Raw genomic sequence first — 24,249 nt, 5'->3', positions numbered from 1 at the left:
TTTCAGTTCATTGTGAAACTGATTTCAAATGGGCTGGACAAGTAAAACCATTGTAATAACCTGTAAATATATATATATATATATATATATATATATATATATATATATATATATATATATATATATATATATATATATATATATATATATATATATATATATATATATATATATATATATATATATATATATATATATAAAATCATTCTGAAAACCTCTGCATTTAATAGAGAAAACAGTTGAACAGCCTGAGATGTTCAGAAAAATATTTTCAGTTTTAATAATCTGTCTGGGTTTTTCTGCACTCAGTGTACTTTCATTTTATGACCACTTATAGATAACAGAACATCTACAAAGTCTTCATGTGAACTAAACAACAGTATCTTACATTTCAATTATTATATTTTTAATCTTTCATGCATTTCCAGCCATGAGTAGTAATGCTGGGATCACCACACCAGGGGCAGCAGTGCACTGTGACACTGGAATGCCGCAACTGGACCCTTCCTGGCCCACGGGCCGTATATTTGACTCTGTGTAAGATTATAATCTGGGTAAGACAACAGTCATTCGTGTTTGTTGATTCAGAGAATTTACCCACAAAACAAATAAACAAAAAACAGCTGTGATCTAACATGGCTAAGATGAATTATGAAAAATGGCAAACATACTGTATGGTGGTAATGGAAAGCCATTCAGAAGCAGCCTATTAATAATTCACTTAGCTCATAAATCAAAACACATGAATCTTCCCAAATGGTGGTAAATAAGCTGTTTTAATAATGAAAAGCAGGGACTGCTGTCCTGCTATGAAACACTGGGCTTACGTTCTGCTGCTGTATGTGAACACGTAAATACGCAGACTTCATAACCTCCCTGTCTGACCTAAAATATTAATCTCTTGAACTCACATCCTTGGTTTCAAGCTCTGGCATCTGGGATTTGGGTTTGAAGAAGTATCTATACACTGCTGTACATAGAGAGCATTAGAGGAGAGCAGTCTGCACATGGCAGGCTTTTATTGGGTTACTATAGTAATGTAAATGGATTAAAACCACTGCTCAGCTCTAGTGACTCCCAATGAGTGAGCTAAATGATTCACGACTGGATTTGGGCCCTCCTATAATTGAATACAGCATACGCTGTGTATTGGACACAAACTGTGATCGGTGTCATCTATGACTGGACGTCTGACTTTGCTCTGGACATATTGCTTAGACAGAAGGATGCAGAGTGGATAATTAGACAAGTGCAGATGGGTAAGAAACTAAAGCACTCCCAATCTGCTGCGTTCTCCATGTGCCTGTTGTGTATTTTCATGTGGGTTGCCAGGTTCTGCGTACTGTATGCATTTTGTTGTTTCCTCCCATCCAGGTCGCCAGCCATGGGGAACCTCATTAAGGTCCTTGGCAAGGATTTAGAGAACTGTCCACATTTTTTCCTGGACTTTGAAAGTAAGTGGGCGCCAGGGTGTGTGCGTGTGTCCGTCTGCTTGAATTGTGAGCATGTGGAGTGGAGGTGTGCAGTGTGAGGTGAGCGAGGCGGGTCAGGGGAGGAATGTTTGGATGTGAGCTGCTGAGCTGGTGATGAATTGATGGAGTGTTGTTGAGGGTGTGGTTTGTCGTTATCAGACACTCTTTAGTCCCACTCTCCACATGAGGATGTTATAAATATATATAATGTATAAATTTGATAGTCGTCAACATAGATCTGATTATAAGATTATAAGAAGCCAAAAAAACTGACAAGAAACAATTAAACAAGAATAATCCAAACAACAACCTTAAAGGCTTAAACTTAAAATACAGAAAAGTGACCATAATTAATTGAAAGCAGCACATCTTTCACACTTGCAAAACTTTCATAAAGGGGCTGTAAACATGCAAAGGAACGTACTGAGTTTCCCTGTATGTTAAAATGTACTAATACAGCATAACAAGCCGTGCTTTACATCAGATTATCTTTTTTTATTAGAAAGTAAACGAACACAGTCATACCCTAATTACAACTAAATTGTGGGCTAATTAGAATCTGCATGTAATGTTGTTTGATCCAGAAGTACTACACCAAATTAGATCAGACTGGGCCTTTATTACAGTGAGATGAAACACAGAAGCTAGACTCTATTCTCGCACTTTATTTTACAGCACGGTTCTGTTGTAATGTGCTTCATTTACACTCTAAGAACACAAAGGATCCAATGTCCAGACAACAGAGTTATGACAGTGAGCAGGTTTTTATGACTTTTTATTTAATTTTTGGTTTCACATTGGTTTAGTTTCGCTTCATTTCCGGAGCGCATTTGCTCGATTCAGTTCTTTTTTTATTATCATTAAATTGTAGGTGAGGCAGAGGCAAAAATTAAAAGTTCATTTGACAACACAAACACAACACTTTACAAAGCCAGAGTTCACTAACAGTCCCTGAGTCTCAATAACCGTTCAACAAAACCTCCTCGGGTGTCACATGGTGTAGATCTTAACCTGTGTTGAAGTAAAGTATCGAGGAAATACTGCTTTACACGTGTGTGAAGTAAGTGATTAATGAGCAACAAATGGCCTTCTAATAAAGTAAAAATATGGCCAGTAAAGGCCCAGTAAATATCCTCTGAGTGTACACCATACTGCCTAAGAGTAGAATTAGATACTCTGGATCTAACAACAATATATTCTAATTAGATCATGATTAAGGTGCAAGGTGTCTAATCAGAACATATTATTCCTCGTTTTGTCTAATTTAATAAAAAGTACGGCCATTTAAGTTTTTCTTTTTTATAATGCAACAGAAAATAAAATGCAACCCAGCAGCACTGTGTAGATTTAATGTTGTTTTTAAAAAGTCATTATCTTTACATTTCATTAAATTGTTACAACTTTTGATGTCAGCTTTGTGCACCGGCTCCAGGTATTTTATTTTATTTGACTCTTAACGTTCCCCTCCCTCCCCAATAAATAAAATAAAATAAAATAAAATAAAATAAAATAAAATAAAATAAAATAAAATAAAATAAAATAAAATAAAATAAAATAAAATAAAATAAAATAAAATAAAAATTCAATTTATTCTTCTGCCACATACTGCTTTGAGATTCAAGAAATTCAAGTGTCATAACGGCACATTCCTGTAACATCTGACCTGTGACCTTGAGGGCTTTTCCCATCAGCACCACTGCATAAAAGGGATATTTAATGTTGAAGGAAATAGTGAGAGTGGGTTTAAAGAAGCTCTGCGTCCACGTTGTCATGCTTCACCCAGGACATACTGCCATCATGCCATTCCAACAACCTCCTCTCATCCACCTCGACACCGTCACCTCTCGCCCAACGCACACCCACATGCACCTCACATGCACATGCGCACACACACGCGCACACACCCATGTGCGTGCAACCCCAACACACATCCCCTCATCACCCACAGACTTCTCCCCTCTCTCTGTTCCAGGGGGCTCATGGGAAACCTCCTGAAAGTGCTGGCTTGCGCCGAACTTGAGCATGGCCCAATAGTTTTCCTTGACTTTGAACGTGAGACCATCCGCTTCTTATTTTTTTTTTTTTCTTGAGTTATCCCTTTCTCTTTGTTGCCTCCCCCCCTTTTGTTTGTCATACCATCCATCTTAGCTGACCATTGTATCATTCATAGGTCCTTAGTTACCTTCTTTATTTCCCCACCCTCCTCAGCTCTTCTCCTCCTCGCCCCCTTTTTCTTTATCTTTTGATTTCTGCTCCAGGGACTGGCATTTGAAAGTCATCTGGCATCTTTCTAAAGGGTCTTACTCACGCACGCCACATCTTATTAGACGCAGACAGATGCACAATAGCAGGGTGGCACTGCAGCAAAATGACAACAATAACACTTTGCTCTCCTGAGCTACAAAGAGCTGAGGAGAAATAAACAGCTAATGCCAGTCCTGTGTGGGTTTCTGTTGCTCTGGGATGACGATGGCTAACAAAAAGTCTATCGTCATCCTGCCACCTCCTCATCTCCTCATCCCCTATTGTGTGTCTAATCTAGCTGTGAGTGTGTGTGTGCGTGTGTTAGGAGAGTGGGACTGATAAAGAGAAACTGAAAGAGAGGATGACTGTAAAGAAAGGCTAATGAATTCACCTCTGCCCCTTCTTTTCTAATTTACCCAATGAACTCTGAACTTTGCAAAACATCCATCCTAACAAGTCATTTTCTTTCACTGCTCAGTGTTAAAATCTTTTTGTAGTTCACTTCAATCTTTGATTTACTTTGTTAGCGGGTTTGCATCCACTAAATACCTTTTAACACAAAGTTAAATGGTAAGTGAGTCAAAATGTTTCAGGGTCTCCTTTGAGATCCAGTTAGTATTTTTATTTCTTTTCAATAGAGTAAAAAAAAAAGAACTCCAATGAAGATCTTAAGACTGATTATGAATTGTTAAGATGTAGATATTTTGCACCGTATCCCAATATATTCTGCACCTCCTCAACCATCCCTCCTTTTAACAGCTGGCTTCCTCCCCTCTCTTCCTTTACCCGCTGTTGCAGTGGGAGTGGGAGAGCTCACTCCTGGCGAGAGACGTCAGCCGTCAAATAGGCTGAATTTCCCCTTCGTGTATCAGGCCTGTGATTCACTTTACTTCAAAAGCGAGTGGAATGAGTCAGACTCGAGAATGGCAGCTTTAGGAGCGTCCCTCCCCCTCCTCGCCCACCCCTGTGCCATCTGTGAGCTCTCCTTCTCCACCTGGAGACACGCTCACCTCTGTCACACAGCTCCAAGTTTGGTTTTGGTTACACCGAGCTCTCATTAAACTATTTATGGCCCAGTGCTGATTGTGCTTTCTTAAAACCTTTAGGAGGTGTAAGACGCAATTCTGACCACGAACCAAAAGGTGACAACAGGATGCCTGCACTTTGCTGCTGTCTCTGAAAATCATCAGTAGCTTAAGGTCATCCTCAAACAGAATTATAGCAACCCAGATGTCTCAAAACATCTGAAGGAAATGGTTTGAAAATCTGGGAAGTACTCCTTTTTGCTTTCTTGGCTTGGGTGAGATAATATCACTCTCATGTTGAAGCTATAACCAGCCATCCTCGAAGACAGAAATACATTTGGTGCGCATATTTCCAGGCTAGGATGAGGCTAACAGTGTGCCTGAATAACAGCCGATACACTGCATTACAGTTAGTGCCTTTCATATTATTCAGTTATCTAAATTTTGAGTGTATAATTATATCCACTACTGCCCTCAGTAATCAGATACACTGCATGACCACTGTATAAACAAGCAAAGTAACAAAGTTAAGGAAGTGAAACCTCAATTTACTGCTCCATACTGACTACCCCAGAACTACCAAATAAGTAAACAAAGGGAACCATAAAAATGAAGTAGAACCTGTTGGACCCTGTCAAACCACCTGCTTTCCCTGGTTTCTGTCTTTACGCTAAGCTAACTGTCTCACTGCTCTGGGTTAATATCATAGACTGTATATTAAAGATGGACATAATTGTGGCAACACTCATTGGTTTCTGGACTACCATTTTTAAGGCCTTTAATTGGGCATTTTGTCAGTCACCATCTCCACTGCTCAGCTAATGCCAGTGATCGCTAGCTGGCTTAGCTAGCAAGGATATTTACTTAACATTAACTGGGATGTTAGTTTGGCTTAAAGACAGGCTTAAAACAAAATGTAGAAAACTAAACAGCAGCATCTTTTAGTGCAACCAAAAATGAAGGCTGGATGTGAATAAGGAAACTATAAGCACAATGTGGCCATTGGCTTCTCTTTTTATACCTGAACACGTCCATCTCTAATATACAGTCAATTTAGCTTACAAACATGAGCGTGGTATTGATCACCAAATCTTGGTAACCTTTAGAACAAACTGATTATGACATACACCTAGTAAACATAATGTGTTGTTTACCAGAATAATGAAGGAGGGCATTAGTAAGAAGTCACTAAAGTTGCTCTGCTTGCTGTGCTTATTATGGCAGCTGGTGTGCACATAGGATAGCAAATATACCTTGATTACTATCCCTCTGCAGGGAGGCGGTGCCTCAGGGTGCAAAAATAATCAGCAAACCTATCGCATGCAGAGAGCTGCCTGGACACACTCCCACTCTTTATACCTGAGTCAGAGGCAAGAAAAAACAAACAGCGATGACTCAAGAGGACACCTCCTAAATTGTGTCCCTGCAAACACTTAATCAGTCCTGTGTGCAAACATAAGCCAACCAAGCAAAAACTGTGACTGGGAGTTGCCCTGCAGCAAAACTCTGAGTTCACAGCACGTGAGCTTCTCAGTGTATGCGTGAAACAGAAAAAAAGAGGACAGCTGAACATGCCCACAGGGCGGAGTCTCTGCTTATTTTTCTCACAATTAAACTTAATGAAAATAAAATAAAATAAAATTTTAAAAAAATCACAGAAGTGTAGAAGATAGAAGGAGAGAATAAGATGGATAAGACTATTGCATCAGTCTGATGAGGTACACGTATCCAAGCTTGAATAAATTTCTGCTGAAGCCGCTTTTACAGCAGCTGCAACCCATCAAAATATGAAACTCTTAGTCATCCAAATTGTTCCCTGAAGTGAAACTGACTTGTTATTTGAGTGACCACAGACCTCACTGTGTGACAGAGTGCGCTTTACAAGTCTCCTGTTATAATTCTATACATAGATTGCTTATTGGCCATATTTTGACCTCAGATAGTTACACATGAAATGATTACTCGAGTCCACTAGAATGAAATGAAGTCACTTTCATTTTTTGCATTTACATTACAGTCATATAGTGATTAGGCTCAGGTTTCTGTCTGACCATCTAGGATATCATCATTTGAGATCCTCACTAATCCCCTCTCTCCTTTTTCTCCTTCTCATTTTCTATCTCCTCTCTGTATCCCCTCCCTTCTTCTCTCAATATTCTCATCCTGTCATTGCACTTTCACTTCCCACTCCCCGTTACTACCCTTCCTTCCGCCCCTCCCAGATGCCCAGCCCACGGAGGCAGAGACGGCCGTGTGGAACCAGGTCAGCGCTGTGCTGGAGGAGGCTCACGGGATCCTGGCCGAGCTGCAGTCCTATAACGGCGCGGGCCAGGAGATACGAGAAGTGAGCACGAAGCCGTTCAAAGGGGCCAAACGTCAAGCCCCCATTGCAGCATGTGTAACGCTTATGTGTGGTGCCAGGGTGAAATGCTGACATGTTGTGTACTGTGCAGCAGGCACTAAATAGAAGCAGAAACACAAATGTGCGACACAAACACTTCATGCAATATGTTGTTTCTCGTAGTGATGTTGTAGTGTAGGCATAAATATCATCCGAGTAAAGCTGGTACACTGGTCCTGATGGTCACCATGCACACGCTATACTGTCATGAGAAGCACTTCCCCCTGCACTGTATGAGCCATAGCTGACAGCTTAACTGTTAGCATAACTACATTTATAAGTGCTGAATCATTTCCTCTTCTTGCATCCTAACTCTGAGGACCTGGAAGCATATATTAAGGGCCGACACTTAGCATATACACACAGCTATATTTCATTTGGCTTATTTTTTCTTAGCATATTTCTATCATTTTTTTCTTATACTGTATGCCAGTTGTTATGACTGCTTTCATACAAGGATGTTTTATATTTTATTAATTCCACAGAGGAGAAAAATTGAGGAGAGTGTGGCATTAGCAAAAATTTGTCTGAATTTTAACTAAAAATCTTTCTTGTCACCGTGATTGTGCTACAATTTATATATTATTACCAAATCTGAAAAAAAATAATCTTATTTTAGTATTATTATTTTGCATTATAAATTTCTGAAATGTTCAATTTAAATATACAAATGAGGCATTGCCTTATAACACCCGTAAAAAGTCTTTTTTTTTTTTTCCTGTTTTTAGGAATAAAAAACTATATAAATCAGGCTCTTAAGGCTATATGAACAGCCAACTGTGTGAAAACCATCAGGCTATAGATACAAACATGAACATGAGAATTTTGGTGGATTTAAAAGCTGCTCCAGTGGAGCTTTCTGGCTCAGAGTTTGAGAAAACCTCATTTTTCTTGTTCTTTTTCTTAAATTATGTAACGCTATCCTCAGACTTCCAGAAATTCTAACAGACATTAAGACTCTTGCTATTCTGTTTTTTTTTTTATACATGTGATATTTACTAACTAATCAAATGAGGTATTATCTCATAAATGCCCAATCAACAAAGTGAATTCGCATAAACCTAAATCTATATTCTCTTTACACTGGTCTGAAAGAAAAATACCCGTTATTATTAACGATCAAATCAAAAACTTGCGTGTCCTGCTGCCAGAAATACATACCACCACAATCGGGTTATGAGTCTTATCGGCTCCATTTAATAACAAATAGCATAACTTATGGAAAAATAAACGATTACAGTCGTAGCAGCTCGTTATGGAGCTGACACATATTGATTTGCCACTGAAAACAGCCCTGAACAAACACACCAGTTTACTCTTGTTTGATTCATGTTTCAAACAGCTTTAAATAATGAATTAGTCTCATGTAAAATAACTATTCGTGTGCTCTGTTTGAAGATTTACACCAAGGGTAGGCCCAAATTGCTCCGCGGAATGCCACAGATAGGGTAAAGAGGTCGGAAATTAAGGAGAGTGTGCTTAACACACTTTGGTTTTGTTTATTTGTTTACTCATTTTATCTGTTGATGCAAAGAAAAATATTATCTTTTCACTTTGTTTTGGGTGTCTGTGGGTTAGTTTAGTTATGTCATCGATAAGGTTAGATTATTTGTCTTGTGTTTTCATCTGTGATACTGTGTGTGAAACCAGTGGTCAGAGGAAAAGGACATAAAACGATGCTTTTTAAAAGTAACGTGTTTCCGGGCTGCAGGCCATCCAGAACCCGAGCGACCTCGCTCTTCAGGAGAAGGCCTGGAACGCAGTCTGCCCCCTGGTGGCCAAGCTGAAGAGGTTCTATGAGTTCTCCCTCCGACTGGGTAAGCATGGCCACTGCAATCCATAAAGGCATTTGAGGGGTGATGTAACTCAGTCTCAATCTCTGGTGGCCATGTTGGAGCTGCAGTTGGAGCTGAAAGGATCTGTGACATGAACCTAAAATCTAAAGAGACGGTATTTGCTGTCAGCTGCTCAACTACCAAAGAAGCAGGGATGTCGGGGTGGTGGATGTGCTGCCGTTTAGCAGGTGACAGTGTTGCACAAACTCAGAGGACGATGAGAGGAGATGAGGCCCAGTAGAAAAGTGGGTGAAGGGTGCACACCTCACATTCATGTCTCTTTAGAAAGATAAATTATAAAGACTTTCTCTTTCTAATGATGAAGCTGTAACAGCTTTCTCTGTTCATCACAGTTTGAAACAGTTGTTTTCTTATTAGAGTGCACAGGCTTGTGCTCATCATGTCAACACTAGCTATTATATTGGGTTTTTTGGCAGCTTTTCACCAGCTACGGGACGTGACAGATGCTGTTAACACTGACTGACGAATGCAGTCCAAAAGTGTCTACATTGCATATATTTCATTAAATAGGAAGAAGGTTCATTTATAGTAATTAAAACAGGCTGAGAGGACCATCAGCATTATGTCATTCCAGTCTTGACAGCATTCCTCAACACGCACACACACTCACATTCATACTCCATGATGTCCTCTCAGCCATCGCTGCAGCATCCTGACCCAGCAGCCAGGCAGCCGTTGCTACGGAAACAGTGGTCCACAGTCGTCCAGCTCTGAGAGAGAGAGAGAGAGAGAGAGAGAGAGAGGAGTATGGGCAGAGAAATAGAGTTCAGCCGCCGCCTCTGCGCTGCCTTCCAATAATACTTCAGTCTCAGGGACATTGTGTTCTTAGATTACTATACAATGGGAGCCAGCCAATAATTGATGATAATGTATCAGGGCTAATGTATCTATGAGATACATTACAATAGATATCGCATACTTTCACCCTGTTGTAGACAAAGGAAATTCTTATAGCCCAGCACCACCTGTACTGTAGTTACTTGAACAAAGGGGGCTGTAAGAGCTGGAAAGGTCCAGTTAACAAACAGCTGCTGCATCCCTAAAAACTGTCGAGCATCAGTGCAGAGGACTGAGATCATGCACTCTGTGCTCACAACAGGAGGGAGACTGGGGTTTATGCCCAGGGCCTCAGATGAAACAATTCCATGTTGTATTTATAGAAAGCACTTATGCATTTTTAATGCAGAGGAAGGGATGGGTGCCCAGGAGCATTTGCTTCTGAGGTATCACCACCACTGTACATGCAGCCTCTGGAGTCCAGCTCTGGTGTGCGATTTGCTGCGGACCAAAAAGTCTTAATTTAACATCATATGTGACACAGGTGGGTGGCGGGTGTCACAGGCACACTCAGGGTATATGAGCAGCTGCAGTTTGAGCTCTGAACATACATGTGTTCATGTAGTTTGTGTTTTAGAGTGGAATTCATTGTTAAGCCAGAGAGTAAATAAAGTCCTGCTGAGCTGCAGAACTTTAGTAAAGGTAAAAATAACAAAATGATACTAATTTCATGCTAAGCTCCAATCGCAGCTGATTTCACACCTGATGTCTGTTTACCAGTTTGGGGGAGTAATACTGCATATGTTAAAAAAAAACAAAAAAAAAAACTGCTGGACTGAGTTTTATAATCTGCCTCAAGTCATCTCACTAACTGACCTACGAGCTGACACTGCTCTGCGAGAGCTGTGCCTCGAAGTGCAGCTAAATATACAACATTAAAAATGCACATACAGTATTTGCTCACAGACATATCCTTTCACTTCCTGTGGATCCACTGACTGTATATAAAGGATGGAAATTGGCCACTGTGACATCACTTGTTTGTTAAGTTTGGCTGTAACCGTGGGGTGGCACGCCACGTTATCAGCTAACACTAGCTAGCATTGACAGATTCCTGCCAATTTCTGACATATACATAAAAACTGGAACACAGACTTCTTGGACATCCTCTTAGTTGAAGAAATTGCAAAGCAAACCATGTAATCTGCAAATAAGTGTACTAAAAATGCTTCAAAAGGCTCCAACACAACAAACATGGTCAAGAGGTCTAATTCCAGTAGCTACGGTGACGCCTAGCAGACACATAGCTAGTACTACAAAAGAAAGTCACAATTTATGCTGTGGCACAGGAGGCAGTGCAAGTTGTCTACTAAATGGAAGGTTGGTGGTTCAATCTCTGGCTGCTCCAGTCTGCATGCCAAGGTGCTATGTAAGAACCAACGCTATCAAAAATAGCTGACTGACTTTTGGAGCCAGCCACAAGTGCCTGTTTGAGGACCTGCAGACTTCAAATATTCTTTTTGCTGTCATGGTATAAAACCATTTTGGTGTTTATACCGTGATAAACTTGACTCTTCAGCCCACGCTGAGCTGCTGCATAAGAAAGTCTCCTTTACTTTGCTGTCAAAAACCATTTTAGTTTAGAGGCAGCAGTCCTTTACTAAATTTACACCTTTGTGTGCCCTGATGGGACACACATCAGAGAAAGACTTTTGAGGCTCATGCAAAATGTAGAAGACATGCTGGTAATGATTTCCTTTTTTAGGAATGCAGCTTTTCTGTCCTCACACTTTCTCTTCTGGTCGGCTCCAATTCTAAATTTCTGGACATCTTAAATGTTAAAAGTCAGTCAAAAGAGGACTGCTGGAGCTTCATGCACAGAGGCCAACGGTTTCCTGATGCCAGATCCTGTTGTGCTAAAAAGTCCATGATTTATCCTGTGAAGCGAGACCGGAACTTGAATGAAGTGATTTTATCTGTGTACACCTGCTGTTGCATTTAGTGTTTAAGCTGGTTGTCTTACACCAGAGATAAAAGCCTGGACAGCATGACACACAGGTTCTAGTTTGATTAGATGAATTTCTGACATGGAAGTGTGCATAAATTTGCAGAGAACGCCTTGCGCAGCCTGCTGGAGGCCCTGACGAGCCCGCCGTACGCTCCCATGCAGCACCTGGAGAGAGAGCAGGCCCTGGCCAAGCAGTTTGCCGAGATCCTTCATTTCACTCTCAGCTTCGACGAGCTAAAGGTGAAGGGAATCTTTTTTTTTGTTGTTCTAATTACAGCCCTCAGACACTGACCTTTACTGTACTGAAAAATCAATATGGCCATCGAGCAGCCTTTGTGACACCAAACGCCACCTTCTCTCTCACCATGCAGATGACGAATCCAGCCATTCAGAATGACTTCAGCTACTACAGGAGGACTATAAGTAGGAACAGGCTGAACAACCAGCAGGTGAGGCAGGCCTGGCTCCAGCTGTTTATGCTGCATACATGATCAAATGTTCAGCATGCCTTCATATCCCCTCTTTAAACATTAATGAAGTGGAGGTGTTCCCTTCCTCCTAACAAGACGAAGACACGTACAATCAATATTTCATTTAACTTTCGAGTTAAACACATTAGAGCCTTCATCATTACATTCTCGCTTTACCAGCCTGCGTGACACGATTATTGGATCAGTGCATCTGATGGTGACTTTAAAATGTTTAAAGTGTGACACTTGTTTTGTTTCGACACGCAGCTGGAAGCAGAGAACGAGGTTAACAATGAGATGGCAAACAGGATGTCCCTGTTCTACGCTGAAGCAACACCAATGCTGAAGACTCTGAGTAACGCCACCACCAAGTTTGTCTCAGAGGTACAAATGTTTACTGCTTAGTCCAGATTCCCAGCTCAAGGGAGTATTCAGGGTAGGAGCCCTGCGACACAATGGTGACCTGTGTACCCTGCCTTTTGCCCTATGGCAGCTGGGATAGGCTCCAGACACCACCACCACCCCCTTTGTGGATTTAACCAGCTGAATTCAACAAGATATAAACAGGTGTTACAAGAACTATCGCGGCTGATTTCCAACCCTTAGGCCCGGGGTGGGCAGCTAATTTTCCCAAGGGGCCATATGAGGTGAACTCAGTTCTGTTCAATATTAATTTTATCTCTTTACAGGCTTATTGGTGCAGCCCTCCACAGCAGCCCCAGTTTCCCATGTGTCCCTTTGGGAAAATTAATTGCTCCACGTCCTAGGAAGTATAAAGTTAGTATAAAGGTAGAATTCAGTGAGTGAATCTGATCAAATGTCCAGTTTATCAGACGTCACTGAGCAGTCCTTACCTTTAAATAAAAACTCTCTTCTTCCTCTCCCTTCCTCTTTCTTACATCTTTCTCCATCTCTGAGTGAAGGTGTCTCACACTCTTCTCTCTCCCTGGAAATACAGCAGCTGTGCCTCAGGTAGCAGACACACTGTGTGACAACTGCACACAAACACTTTGTGTGTTTGTTGATATTTGTTGTTGAAATGACCTCCCACCTTTATGCTCGCTCATCTTCTGTAGGGCTAGCTAGATGTTGGAGTACTGCAACTGCAACATATGGACATCTGAACCAAAAACACCCTTCCAGATCATTCCACCCCATTTTAATCCTTGAGTACAGTAAAATAAATGATGCATAGGTTACATGTTTTTGTGTCTCGTCATGCGCGATAAGCACCAGTGATGGGTACAGCAATGGGATTGTTTTGCATGTGTTATTATTCCCACCATTTAGGTACAGATCAGTTTGATGATTGAAGGCGCGCAGTGATGGGAAATAAGCTAAAGTAACGAGCCTGTTCTGAAAATGTAAAGAAAGAAGAAAGTAGAGATATTTGAGCTAAGCACTAAAGGCAAAAAGTTGTCAGAGAAATAAATACTCAAGGAACCTGAAAATGACCCTACTTCTCACTTCATCAGCAACCTCAGTGACCACTTTCCTGATGCGTTTATGGTCCCTGTCTTATTCAGTCCAACATGATGCTCATTTCATAAATGATGTTCCCTTTTAAGGTCAGAAAGGACGATAAAGCTGGATATGCTTCAGGGAGAGCCTACTTGGCAACTGACAGCATATTAGAATATGAGCAATGCTAGCATATTAGCTTGAGGCTTCACAATAGGACTTCACTAACTAACGGGTGACATCACAGAGGGCATATCCATCTATGCTCAGCGTATGTATGAGATTTAAAATGCTAATATGTAACGTGTCAAACGAATTTAAGGGAGTAAAAAGTAGTTTCTGCCTGAAATCTAGTGAAGAAGTAGAGAGCACTGTAAAATGGAAAGGAGCGACTGCCTCAGCTTTACTTATGTGTAATACTTGGTTAAATAAACAGTCTGTTCAGTCATCATTCAATGAAATACCAACACAAACACAAAAGAGAATCTCGGGTGCCAAATTAAAGGGAAAAAAGGAGGGTAGCAGGTGGGGAAAAATGTGGTGGGGTTACCTGATGCATCCTGCTGACCTTGAATGGGGGACTTCATTAAGTCCCCCCATTCATTAAGGGGGTGTGGTGATAGTCACAGACGTGGTCAGTGTCAAGACATCCTTGTGTAAATGCAAACTAGAGTCTGTCAGCAGAGAAGTGAATTTAAATGAAGGAAAATGAATTGGAGAGTGGAGCACTCTAAATAGATTACAACCAAATGACTGTGCATTTATTGCAAGGGAGTGTCATTAGATTTAAAACAATTACACTGTTATTGCCGTGCTGGTAAAAAAAAAAAAAAAAAAAAAAAAAATCCTTCCATTGTACACTTGCGTCTTCAAGTCAGGTTCCCACGCTGAACTGCTGTGTGAAACATCCCCCCTTTCTCCTGTCAAAACACAGTTTTAGTGGACAGTCTTCTGCTAACTTTACACCTCACTGCATCCCGATGGCAGCACGCATTGGAGAAAGACTTCCGAGGCTCATGCAAAATGTAGAGGACACACTGCTGATGAATGCCTTTTAGCAAAACAGCTGCACAGCCCTCATGCTTTTATCCTGCTTTGTCGCCATCCTGTGGTAGAACATTTAGTCCAGTCAGAGCATAAACTGCAGAGGCCTTTGTCACATCCTCAGTAGAAGTCATTCTCATATCTGCTCGGATTCCTCTTTTGTCTTTCATCAGAATAAGACCTTGCCCATAGAGGACACCACAGACTGCCTGAGCACCATGGCCTGCGTGTGTCGTGTCATGCTGGAGACTCCGTGAGTGCTTCTCGTCTCTCCATCATCCTTCCCTGAATCCATCTTTTTGAATGTCAGAATCCTTAATTCTAATTAACAGGCCCTTTCAGTGGGAACAAGCGAAGGGGTCGTCCAAGATGTCAGTGATTCAACAGACTGACAGAGTCCTTCATGCTAAATTTAAAATGTTTAATCTTTATTCTGTGTGTCTTTGTGTGAATAAACTCTCATCTACAACTTGTTCATTGTCATTTGGTGGTCACCCCCAACTCCCATCATGCCCTCTGCTCTCAATTTAATTGAACAAATATTAACGCTCCTCCGTAACTGCCTTTGTCCCAGGGAGTACCGCTGTCGGTTCACCAACACAGACACCATGCTGTTCTGCATGAGGGTGATGGTGGGTGTCATCATCCTGTATGACCACGTTCACCCTGTCGGGGCTTTCGCCAAGACTTCCAAAATTGATGTGAGTACAACAAATACATGCATGATTACGCATATTTTGATACCTGTTTTTAAAAATAATGGCCCTCTGCTGCATGCACAAATCAAAGGAGGCTCTAGTGTATCCGTGGGGCTCTGCTGTGCTGACCTTATGACTATGCTGCACTCAGGTCAGCCCTGGTCATCAGTCAAAAGGTTAAAGTTGACCAGTTTCTCATTTCAAGCTTCATATTTTTATTGTTGGACTCTGCTAGGGGCCATAAGGTGGTGCAGTGGTTAGCACTGTTCACTGTAAACCCAGATTTTGATTCCACTTAAAAATATTGAGTTCATATTACTTAAAATTGCCTAGAATGTGAACATTACTTGTTAATGCTGAGTAGACTGTACTTTTTGATGGTCTGTCTTATTGTAATTATGTGTTTGAGTTCAAACAACTCTATATCATCAAGTTTTGCACCTGCTAAAAATCTAGTTTATAGCAGTTTTAACAGAATGGATTAATGTGCAGCTGCATGGTGGCATGCTGGTTAGCAGTGCTACCTCACAGGTACAATGCCATCTAGAAGGTCTGGGTTAAATTCCTGCTTGGCCCAGGCCTCTTGCTGTTTGGAATAGTTGACATTGGGTGTTTTTGTTCACAACGCTCTCTCGTATAGTTTTTCATTGTTCCATGGACAAATGTTATTTGTAAATGTTAATGTACCAGCATTCAGCAGGGCTGAGTTTTATCATGTTTATTTACCAAATTTAAACAGACACAGTTCAACACTGTAAAAAATATTTGTGTTACTGGGCAGCATGCTATCTGATAGCCCAGGACTCTTGCTGTGTGGAGTTTGTATGTTCTCCTGTGTCTGTGTGGGTTTCTTCCCACAATCTGAAGACATCCAGTTACTGGGGTTAGGTTAATTGGTCTCTCTAAATTGCCCACAGGTGTGAATGGTTGTCTGTGTCAGCCCTGCAACAGGCTGGTGACCTGTACGGGGTGTACCCTGCATCTTACTGCCTTGTGAGCTGGGATAGGCTCCAGCCCCCACCACCCCCACACAACCATGAAAAGGATAGGGGGAATTGATTGATCAAAAGACATTTTATTTTTTCATGAACTATAAAAGATAAGTTTGGTCAATTAGAACATACAATTTAGTTCAATTGGAAATGGAGTAGTGCTTACTTAACAGGCTGATTTAAATGAACTGTTTCATTACTTTAAAAATTTAAGGCAATGAGTTACCTTGGTTTTTTTAAGTAGATTCAACTTCTCCGGGTTTACAGTGTTGCCTCACAGCAAGAAGGTCCTGGGTTTGAATCCACCGTTTGGCCAGGGGGCCTTTCGGAATGGAGTTTGCATGTTTTTGTTGCAAAGAAACAAAAACAAACAAAACAAAACCCAAAAAATCTGATTTTGATTTGGCTCACGACATCAGGGAGTGCACTTGGCAACACTGGGGAGAAAGAGACCTCGGGGAGGGGCAGGTAGTCATTTATTACCAGGACAAAGTGATAATAAGGAATTACAGACCATCCTAGAACTGATACATACAGTCCTGTGAAAAACTAAGTACACCCCATGATTGAGTAACGTGTAGAACCACCTTCAGCAGCAAGAAACTTTCACACTGTGGAGCAATTTTGGCGCACTCTTCTTTACAACATTGCTTCTTGTGGGTTCATTATATGTATACACTTATTTACTTTTCTTACAATGTACAGATGCACCAATGTATGTATATATTTTTATACATTCTATTTTTTGTATATTTTATACATTGTTTATTTTCTGTATATTTCTTGATTATACTAGATTATAATATTTTTATTTTTATTTTAGAGAGTTTGATTTTCTGTTGCATGGCACTGAACAGGAGTGGCCCTCCAATCTCATTGTACATCCTGTATAATGACAATAAAGTCATTCTATTCTATTCTGTTAATTGAGGTCGGTGGGCATTCATTTATGCTCAACTCTCCTAAAGTCCTGTTGCAGCATTTCAGTCAGGATGAGATCTGGACTCGGGGCCATTGCAACACCATTATTTTCTTTTTCTTTCTCAGCCATCCTGCTGTAGATTTGCTGCTGTGATTGAGATCATTGTCCTACTGCATGACCCAGTGTTGGCTCAGTTTTAGGTGATGGACAGATGACCTCACATTTGACTGTAGAATACTTTGGTATGCAGAAGACTTCAGCCCAAATCATCACCCCTCCACCAGTTTGCTTGACAGTTGGCATGAAGTGTTTGTATTGATATGCTGTGTTTGGTTTTAGGTAAATTAGTGCTGTAGTGCGTTATGTCTGAACATCTCCACTTTGGTCTTGTCTGTCCAAAGAACATTGTTCTTGTAGTTTGTTTAGATGCCACTTTGTAAATCTAAACATGTTCTTTTTAGAGAGGCTTTCTCCTGCCAACCCTTCATTGTACTGTCCTGAGCCTGGAGAGTCTGAGATATAGCTCTTGGGTTTTTTTTTTTTGGGGGGGGTGGGGGGGTGGGGGGGGGGGGGGGGGGGGGGTGGGGGGTTGCAGTTTCTCTGAGCATTTCGTGATCTTGAGGTTGAATTTGTTGGGATGTCCACTCCTGGGAAGAATGTAGCATTGACCAGGCCAGTAAACTTGCTGATGATTAGTCCGTCAAGTGCATTTGACAACACCCGGCTCCTACTTACCCTCTTAATTCCTATAGAAGCAGTGAGGGTGTACTTTCACAGGACTGTACGTGGACCAGTTCTTCAGGATCACTCTGAGACAGGATGCTCTTGATTACATTTTATAAATATGTGTATGTGAGTTAGTTTTTGGCTGCAGCAGCAGGACACGAGGTTGATGTGAGCCTGCTGACCTTTCTCTAACGCCCCGTGTTGTCTTTGTGGTGGGCAGATGAAGGGCTGCATCAAGGTGCTGAAAGAGCAACCATCCAACAGTGTGGAGGGACTCCTGAACGCACTGAGGTGAGTATGAATGCAGAAGAGCAGGCGGGCAAAAAAAATTCTAAGTGCATTCATATTTGAACACACTTCTGCTTTTTCAGATACACAACACGGCATCTACACGATGACAGCACCTCCAAACAAATCAGGGCCCTCCTGCAATGAAAGAAAGAAAACAGAGAGGAGCGACGGGGCGAGGGGAGGGGGGAGAAGGAGCGCACTTGAAGGAGGAGGAAACGAACGCCGCCGGCTGATAAACCTGTTTGTTTACAACGAACAAAGAAAATCATCTCAAGGTTAAGAGTGACCTGATGACAATAAGAAGAGGAAAATAATTATATATATTGTCAGCTGTCCATCATTCTGTCTCTCATTTTGTAAAGTAAGAAAAAAAGCCAGAAAAGAAGATATAGATATATATTAAGAAAAGTGAAACATTGAACAGCGAGTGAAGAATAGGTAGGATTAAAGAGGAAACTATATTGGAAGATTTAAAGTCAGAACCAACTAAAAGTGTAAGAAAAAAAAAGGGTTAATGTTCCAGAAGTAGCCTGATGAGTATTTTTGCACACTCTTTGAAATCATCTCCTTCCCCCTGAAATCTGATCCCCAAACTGGTTCCCACTGCTTCCCTGACATACACGCTCACTTGAATCAGAGTGGTTTCCTTCAGCTGCACTGGCCTCCACCCAACAGGTGAATCATAAAGCAATGTGATGGATACACTCCGGAGATTTGCTTCTGCCTGTTTCACTTCCTTCTGGTGCAGCTGGAGGTTAGCAGGCAGAGACAGGATGCTTCTGTTTTTGCCCTGATTTCTTCCTCATTATCCATCCAGCCAGTCCATCCATCTACTGGGGTTCTTTCCCCCCCCTCGTCACCCCCACCCAACCACCTACCCAAAAAAAAAAAAAAAAAAAAAAAAAAAAAAAAGATAGAATAAAATAAATTTATGATCCGCCCATGTAATGTGGCCTGATGCCGTTTTAGTTCCAGCACAAAAAACATCTTGCAAGCTGTCTGGCTTTACTTGAACTACGTCCTTCACTTTCTCCATGGTGCTAGTGTGGTTCATCACAGCTTCTCATCTGATAGCATCTGGCTGTGATATGGGACAAAGTGGTTTTGTTGTGCTCTTTTTTCTTTTTGCACTAATATGTTACGTATGCTGGCGAATGAGCCTTCAGCTTTTCTGCGCTTACACATTAGTGCATAAAAAGGGGCATTTCGGGAAACCACAGCACACTTTACTTCTTCACCCAGTGCCAAAGCTTGTTAGTTTGCTCTGTTATTACATCGCATATGAGCCAAACTCAAGGGTTTGATGGTATTATTACATCACTGATCTTTTCTTTTTTTTTAAGCATTAAAAACAGCCAAGACAACATGAAATGACACAAGTAAGGAGGTGGTCAGATTTACACACATAGTGTTCCAATGTAAATCTGTGAAGCTTCTCACAACAGGCATCAACATGTGTGCGACCCTGAAGGAGAAACATAAACATCACAAACACAGAAAACTAGAGTTCTTTCTTTTAGTGCGAGGTTTAAAAAGTCACTCAGTAAGTGGGAAATAAAAATGATTCAAAAGGAGATTCAAAAGAAGTGCTGTACCTTGGATGTCTAGAGCCCTTAGTCTTATTTAATTTGATCTTATAATATATTTTCTATACAGGGGTATGTGCACAAGCATATTCTGTATAAATACATAGATGGCATGTTGCAAAAGTTCTGACAGAAATGTGTAAATAAGGTGTTTTTATTCATTTTTAATTGTTCAGTGACGCTGAAATTGGGTATGTGTTGTCTCTCAGAATTACCATGCGTTTGGCTTGGACCATCGGACTTGCCGTAGTCATAGGTTTCAGAAATTCAGCTTCATTAATGGCGAATAAACCGGAGGGAGGGGAGGGACGCTAAGTGGGGAGGGGCAGGGGCTGTCCATTTGCTTGTTATTTTGTATATTTTGTGCAACAATAAACTTGTCATTTATTACATTCAACAGCTGATGTCCTGTGTCTGTTCACTAGTCATGCTTATGAGTAATGGGACATATCAGGTCCAATCAGGGGTGCCCACTGAAATTTTTGAAGAGGGGGTGGGAAGGCGGGAAGACCATAATTAATGTCGGGGTGCGGGAACTGGCCCGTATCTGAAAATCGCAGGTATGACCTACTCTGATGAGGCCCTGGGGCAGACCCAGGACACGCTGGAGACATTACATCTCGTGGGTGGCTTGGGAAAGCCTTGGCATCCCCCCTGGAAGAGGTGGAGGAGGTGGCCAAGGAGAGGGAGGTCTAGACAGCCCCCATTATGCTCAAAGTTGCCACATTCCCTAATGTACTGTAAAACAGTGCTTCACAAATTTATTAGGCCACCTGTCTTATAAACAAGAAAACACAAATAAGTGTGGTGGATGTTTAAAACTAAAGGTTACTGAGTTCAGTGAACTGCATTCACATGTTTATAGCCAAATTTGAGCCGACACACTGAACTTCTCTGACAAGCCTGAAATTAATCAAGCAAAACATTCGAGCACTAAAACAAAATTTTCTATTCACAGGGTTCATACACCTTTTCCAGGGTCAAATTTAAGCACTTTTTAAACACTTTCAATGTCAATTTTTAAGATTTTCCAGCACATTAACACTGGGTTACATATTTATACAAATACATACATACTCAAAATTATTTCAATCACTTTACAGAAAACAATAACTACCGATAGTTAATTCTAGAAACTTTATTCTCCAGATTATGAACCAATCCGGTTTTAAACTGCTTTTATGTTGCTGCCACGGTGTGACTCGGTCTATCGCAAGTACCTGAACTATCTATCAAAGTGACCAATCACATTAGGCTCCATAGGCTCTGACCAAACGGTGAAAAGTCAGTTTTCTTGTCATTGATTTCCTGCACTGCTCAAACTAATGTAAAAAAATTTTAATCCACTGAGAAGTCTAGCAGTCATAGTCAGGACAAATTATTCTCACCTCTCTAAAATCTGACTGATACTCCAGGAGAGGGGTTGGCAACTTTTACCATGAAAACAACCATTTTGGAGCAAATTTTGACCAAAAAAATCTGTATGACACTGCAAAACACATTTAAGGCCTATAATGAATGTGGCACAGCCTATTATGTATAAATGAGCCAACCAGCATCGTTAATAACAGTAAATAATTAAATCTTTCACCACATGATGCTACTCTGCTGTTATGTGCTGTATTTTAAGTGCATTTTCAGTACAGCGTCATGCTCTGTTGCATTTATGAAATTACAGAACTAAAATTACAGAAAGAATTACTTAAGTTATTTGAATTAAGAACAAAACAGAACAATCTGTTGGTATGTTTAGGCTTACCTTGAAGCCACGCAGGACACTTTGAGCCCTCCCGATGTTTGTGAGAATGAACCAAATTTAAAGCAGCCCTCTTTGGTCATCAAAGACCCCCAGCTCTGGTAGAACTAATGATTGTAAAAAAACAAAAAACAAATGTGACCCTGATTCTGACCACAGTTTAGGTGAAGACTGATATCATTGTGTGGAAGTTCAATAAGGAGAGATCATTAGGAAGAACATGATTTATTGATAAGAAATGTAATTAGCTATTAGACTCCGATGGCCCGTTGAAACAGGAGGGAATCCCAGTGGAGATAGGAATCAGGGCAGGACCCCCCCCCCGGAGTCTAGATGCTGGTGATAGTGGAGACAGAGATGGTGGAGATGGGGAGGTGGGGGGGTTGCACAAATGAGCAGTGATATTTAAAGTATGCTGATTGGCTCAAAGAATGTGGGCAGAAAGATGATTGGACCAGAAGTGATGAAGTCAGCATTGAGTTTGACAGCATGTGAAACTGATTCTTATTAATCCAACATGAATGCAGCCTTTAATCACTGAATTAGTTGTACCCACAGTAAGAAGCAGCACTAATTGGACATCACGTCAGTATCTGTGAGGGGGAATAAAGAGCTTTGTTAGACAAATCCCCATCCGAATTCTTTCCACTGTAAATCAAAATCCACGAGCTGGTGCACAAATTCACACCAGTTAGTTTGTGATTACAGCACCAGGGTAGGACACCAACAGTTTGTCAGATGGAGACACAACTAACACCTGTATTAATGATATGTTAAAAATGATGAAGGCAAACTGTGAAGATGAAGGTAACATGAGGCGTTCAGTGACTGACTGACAAGCATACGTTTGGTTTTGATGGAAGGAGTCTAATTGTAAGTGAACTGTTACAAATAACACCATAAAAAGAACAAAGTATTCATTAACCTGCATTACAAATGTACAAACACTGTGTGTTACTGTGTTGTTGTTTTTTTTAGCACAAGCCCTTCTTATAATTTAACATGTTATGGAAGGTTTCAGCTGAAAGCCTCAGACAGAGCTGTCTCCTGTTATAACACACTTCTCTGTTACAGCGTAACAAAGATGTCAGTCACTCAGTTTCCCGTGGTCCACCGAGAACTATTGCAGGATGTATTCCAGTCACATGCCTTCACTCACCACAAGAGGGCAGCAAAAGATCATTTTATGAAAGACTACAAACCAATCAAAACATCAGTGTCCTGCTCTGCTTTATCTGATCAGTACTGCAGAGGTGCAATTCACCTTAAGAGGCCTGCCGACACTTATTATGGCAGTATGATAAACATAAAACAGTTCACGAGGTAATTAATGCACTGTTCCAAATAAACAGCATTGTAGTGTAATTAGATAACTTTATGATGGGTTATTATCTAAACCTTAGATTTGGGGTGGCACTGCCAGTCATCTGTTATTGGACTCCAATGAGGTCAAAGTTACAAATAAACTGCAGGCACATTTAGCCGAATGGTCTGTCTGACTGAACTGTGCTGTACATGTGATTGGAGGAGGGTGTAAAGTAGGGCAGGGGGGGCACAGGAGAGCCTATCAGAAGTTATATATGGAACAGAGAGCAGCAGGCTGCAGATACTGAACCATCTTATGGGAAAAATTCAACAATAGGTTCCACAGAAAAGGTATATATTTGTATGAGTTATCAGCTAATGCTATCAAGCTGCTCATTAACAGACTAATAAAATACTAGAACTTTACTCAACTGAAACCTCCTGGATGGACTGTACCACACAGAAATCCAGATTATTTATCAGATAATTCCCCCCAAAAAAGGCTCCAAAAGGCACCAACACAGTAGAGAGGTCCAGTTCTGTGGCAAGAGTTAGCAGAGGTGAGGCCTAGCAGACTACTCTGCTGGTCACTTAGATGTAAAATTAAAAATAAAAGATGCAAATATGATATCTCATATATAGGCATAGATTTGAGTACGGGGGGGGGGGGGGGGGGGGGGGGGGGGGGGGATATTAGGCAGGAAATGATAAATGTTGGTTACAAAATTTTCTTAATTTCTGGTAGATTTTGCACCTTTTCTGCCCCAATTTAAGATGGAAATGTTTTTAAATAAAAACACAAAAATCAGGAACAAGGTGACCACATGTACTGGTAGTTTTCAGGAGTAAGTCCTTTACTTTTTTAATGTTTTTACTGAGGGAGACAAATGCATGCGTTCTAAGTATTGGGGAACATGTCCTTTGTATCTCCCCTGAAATTTATACCTATGGTCTCATTGATTGAAGGGGAAAGCTCTGTGTGTGTGTGTGTGTGTGTGTGTGTGTGTGTGTGTGTGTGTGTGTGTGTGTGTGTGTGTGTGTGTGTGTGTGTGTGTGTGTGTGTGTGTGTGTGTGTGTGTGTGTGTGTGTTGTATTGCTTTGGCTTTGTGCCCTAACTGCCATGTAATAAATAAGGAACCAGTGTGTCAATTGACTTCCCTAATGTCAAACGCATTCAGATTCAGAGGCTAATTCATTCTTTCACCAGTTATTTAC

General features: G+C 41.0%; 1 protein-coding gene across 3 annotated transcripts in view; it reads left to right on the top strand.

The window, feature by feature from the left end:
• Nucleotides 1–19,299, top strand: part of fam49al (family with sequence similarity 49 member A, like) — a 38,435-nt gene extending 19,136 nt beyond the window's left edge. For 2 of the 3 annotated variants that reach the window (XM_030741389.1, XM_030741390.1), the window contains 10 exons: nt 3,445–3,524; nt 6,964–7,085; nt 8,854–8,959; nt 11,887–12,023; nt 12,155–12,232; nt 12,521–12,637; nt 14,932–15,011; nt 15,333–15,459; nt 18,317–18,387; nt 18,468–19,299. In XM_030741389.1, the coding sequence (XP_030597249.1) occupies nt 3,452–3,524; nt 6,964–7,085; nt 8,854–8,959; nt 11,887–12,023; nt 12,155–12,232; nt 12,521–12,637; nt 14,932–15,011; nt 15,333–15,459; nt 18,317–18,387; nt 18,468–18,531 (975 nt within the window). In that variant the 5' untranslated portion in view covers nt 3,445–3,451 and the 3' untranslated portion in view covers nt 18,532–19,299. Of the gene's footprint in view, nt 1–1,374; nt 1,455–3,444; nt 3,525–6,963; nt 7,086–8,853; nt 8,960–11,886; nt 12,024–12,154; nt 12,233–12,520; nt 12,638–14,931; nt 15,012–15,332; nt 15,460–18,316; nt 18,388–18,467 lie in introns of all 3 variants that reach the window. The other variant, XM_030741391.1, reaches the window with a different exon arrangement.
• The last annotated feature ends 4,950 nt before the right edge of the window (nt 19,300–24,249 follow it).

This window comes from Archocentrus centrarchus, chromosome 11 (assembly GCF_007364275.1).
Source record: "Archocentrus centrarchus isolate MPI-CPG fArcCen1 chromosome 11, fArcCen1, whole genome shotgun sequence".
NCBI lineage: Eukaryota > Metazoa > Chordata > Actinopteri > Cichliformes > Cichlidae > Archocentrus > Archocentrus centrarchus.
Note: the sequence above shows the minus strand (reverse complement) of the source record. Positions and strands in the feature narration are given on the sequence as shown.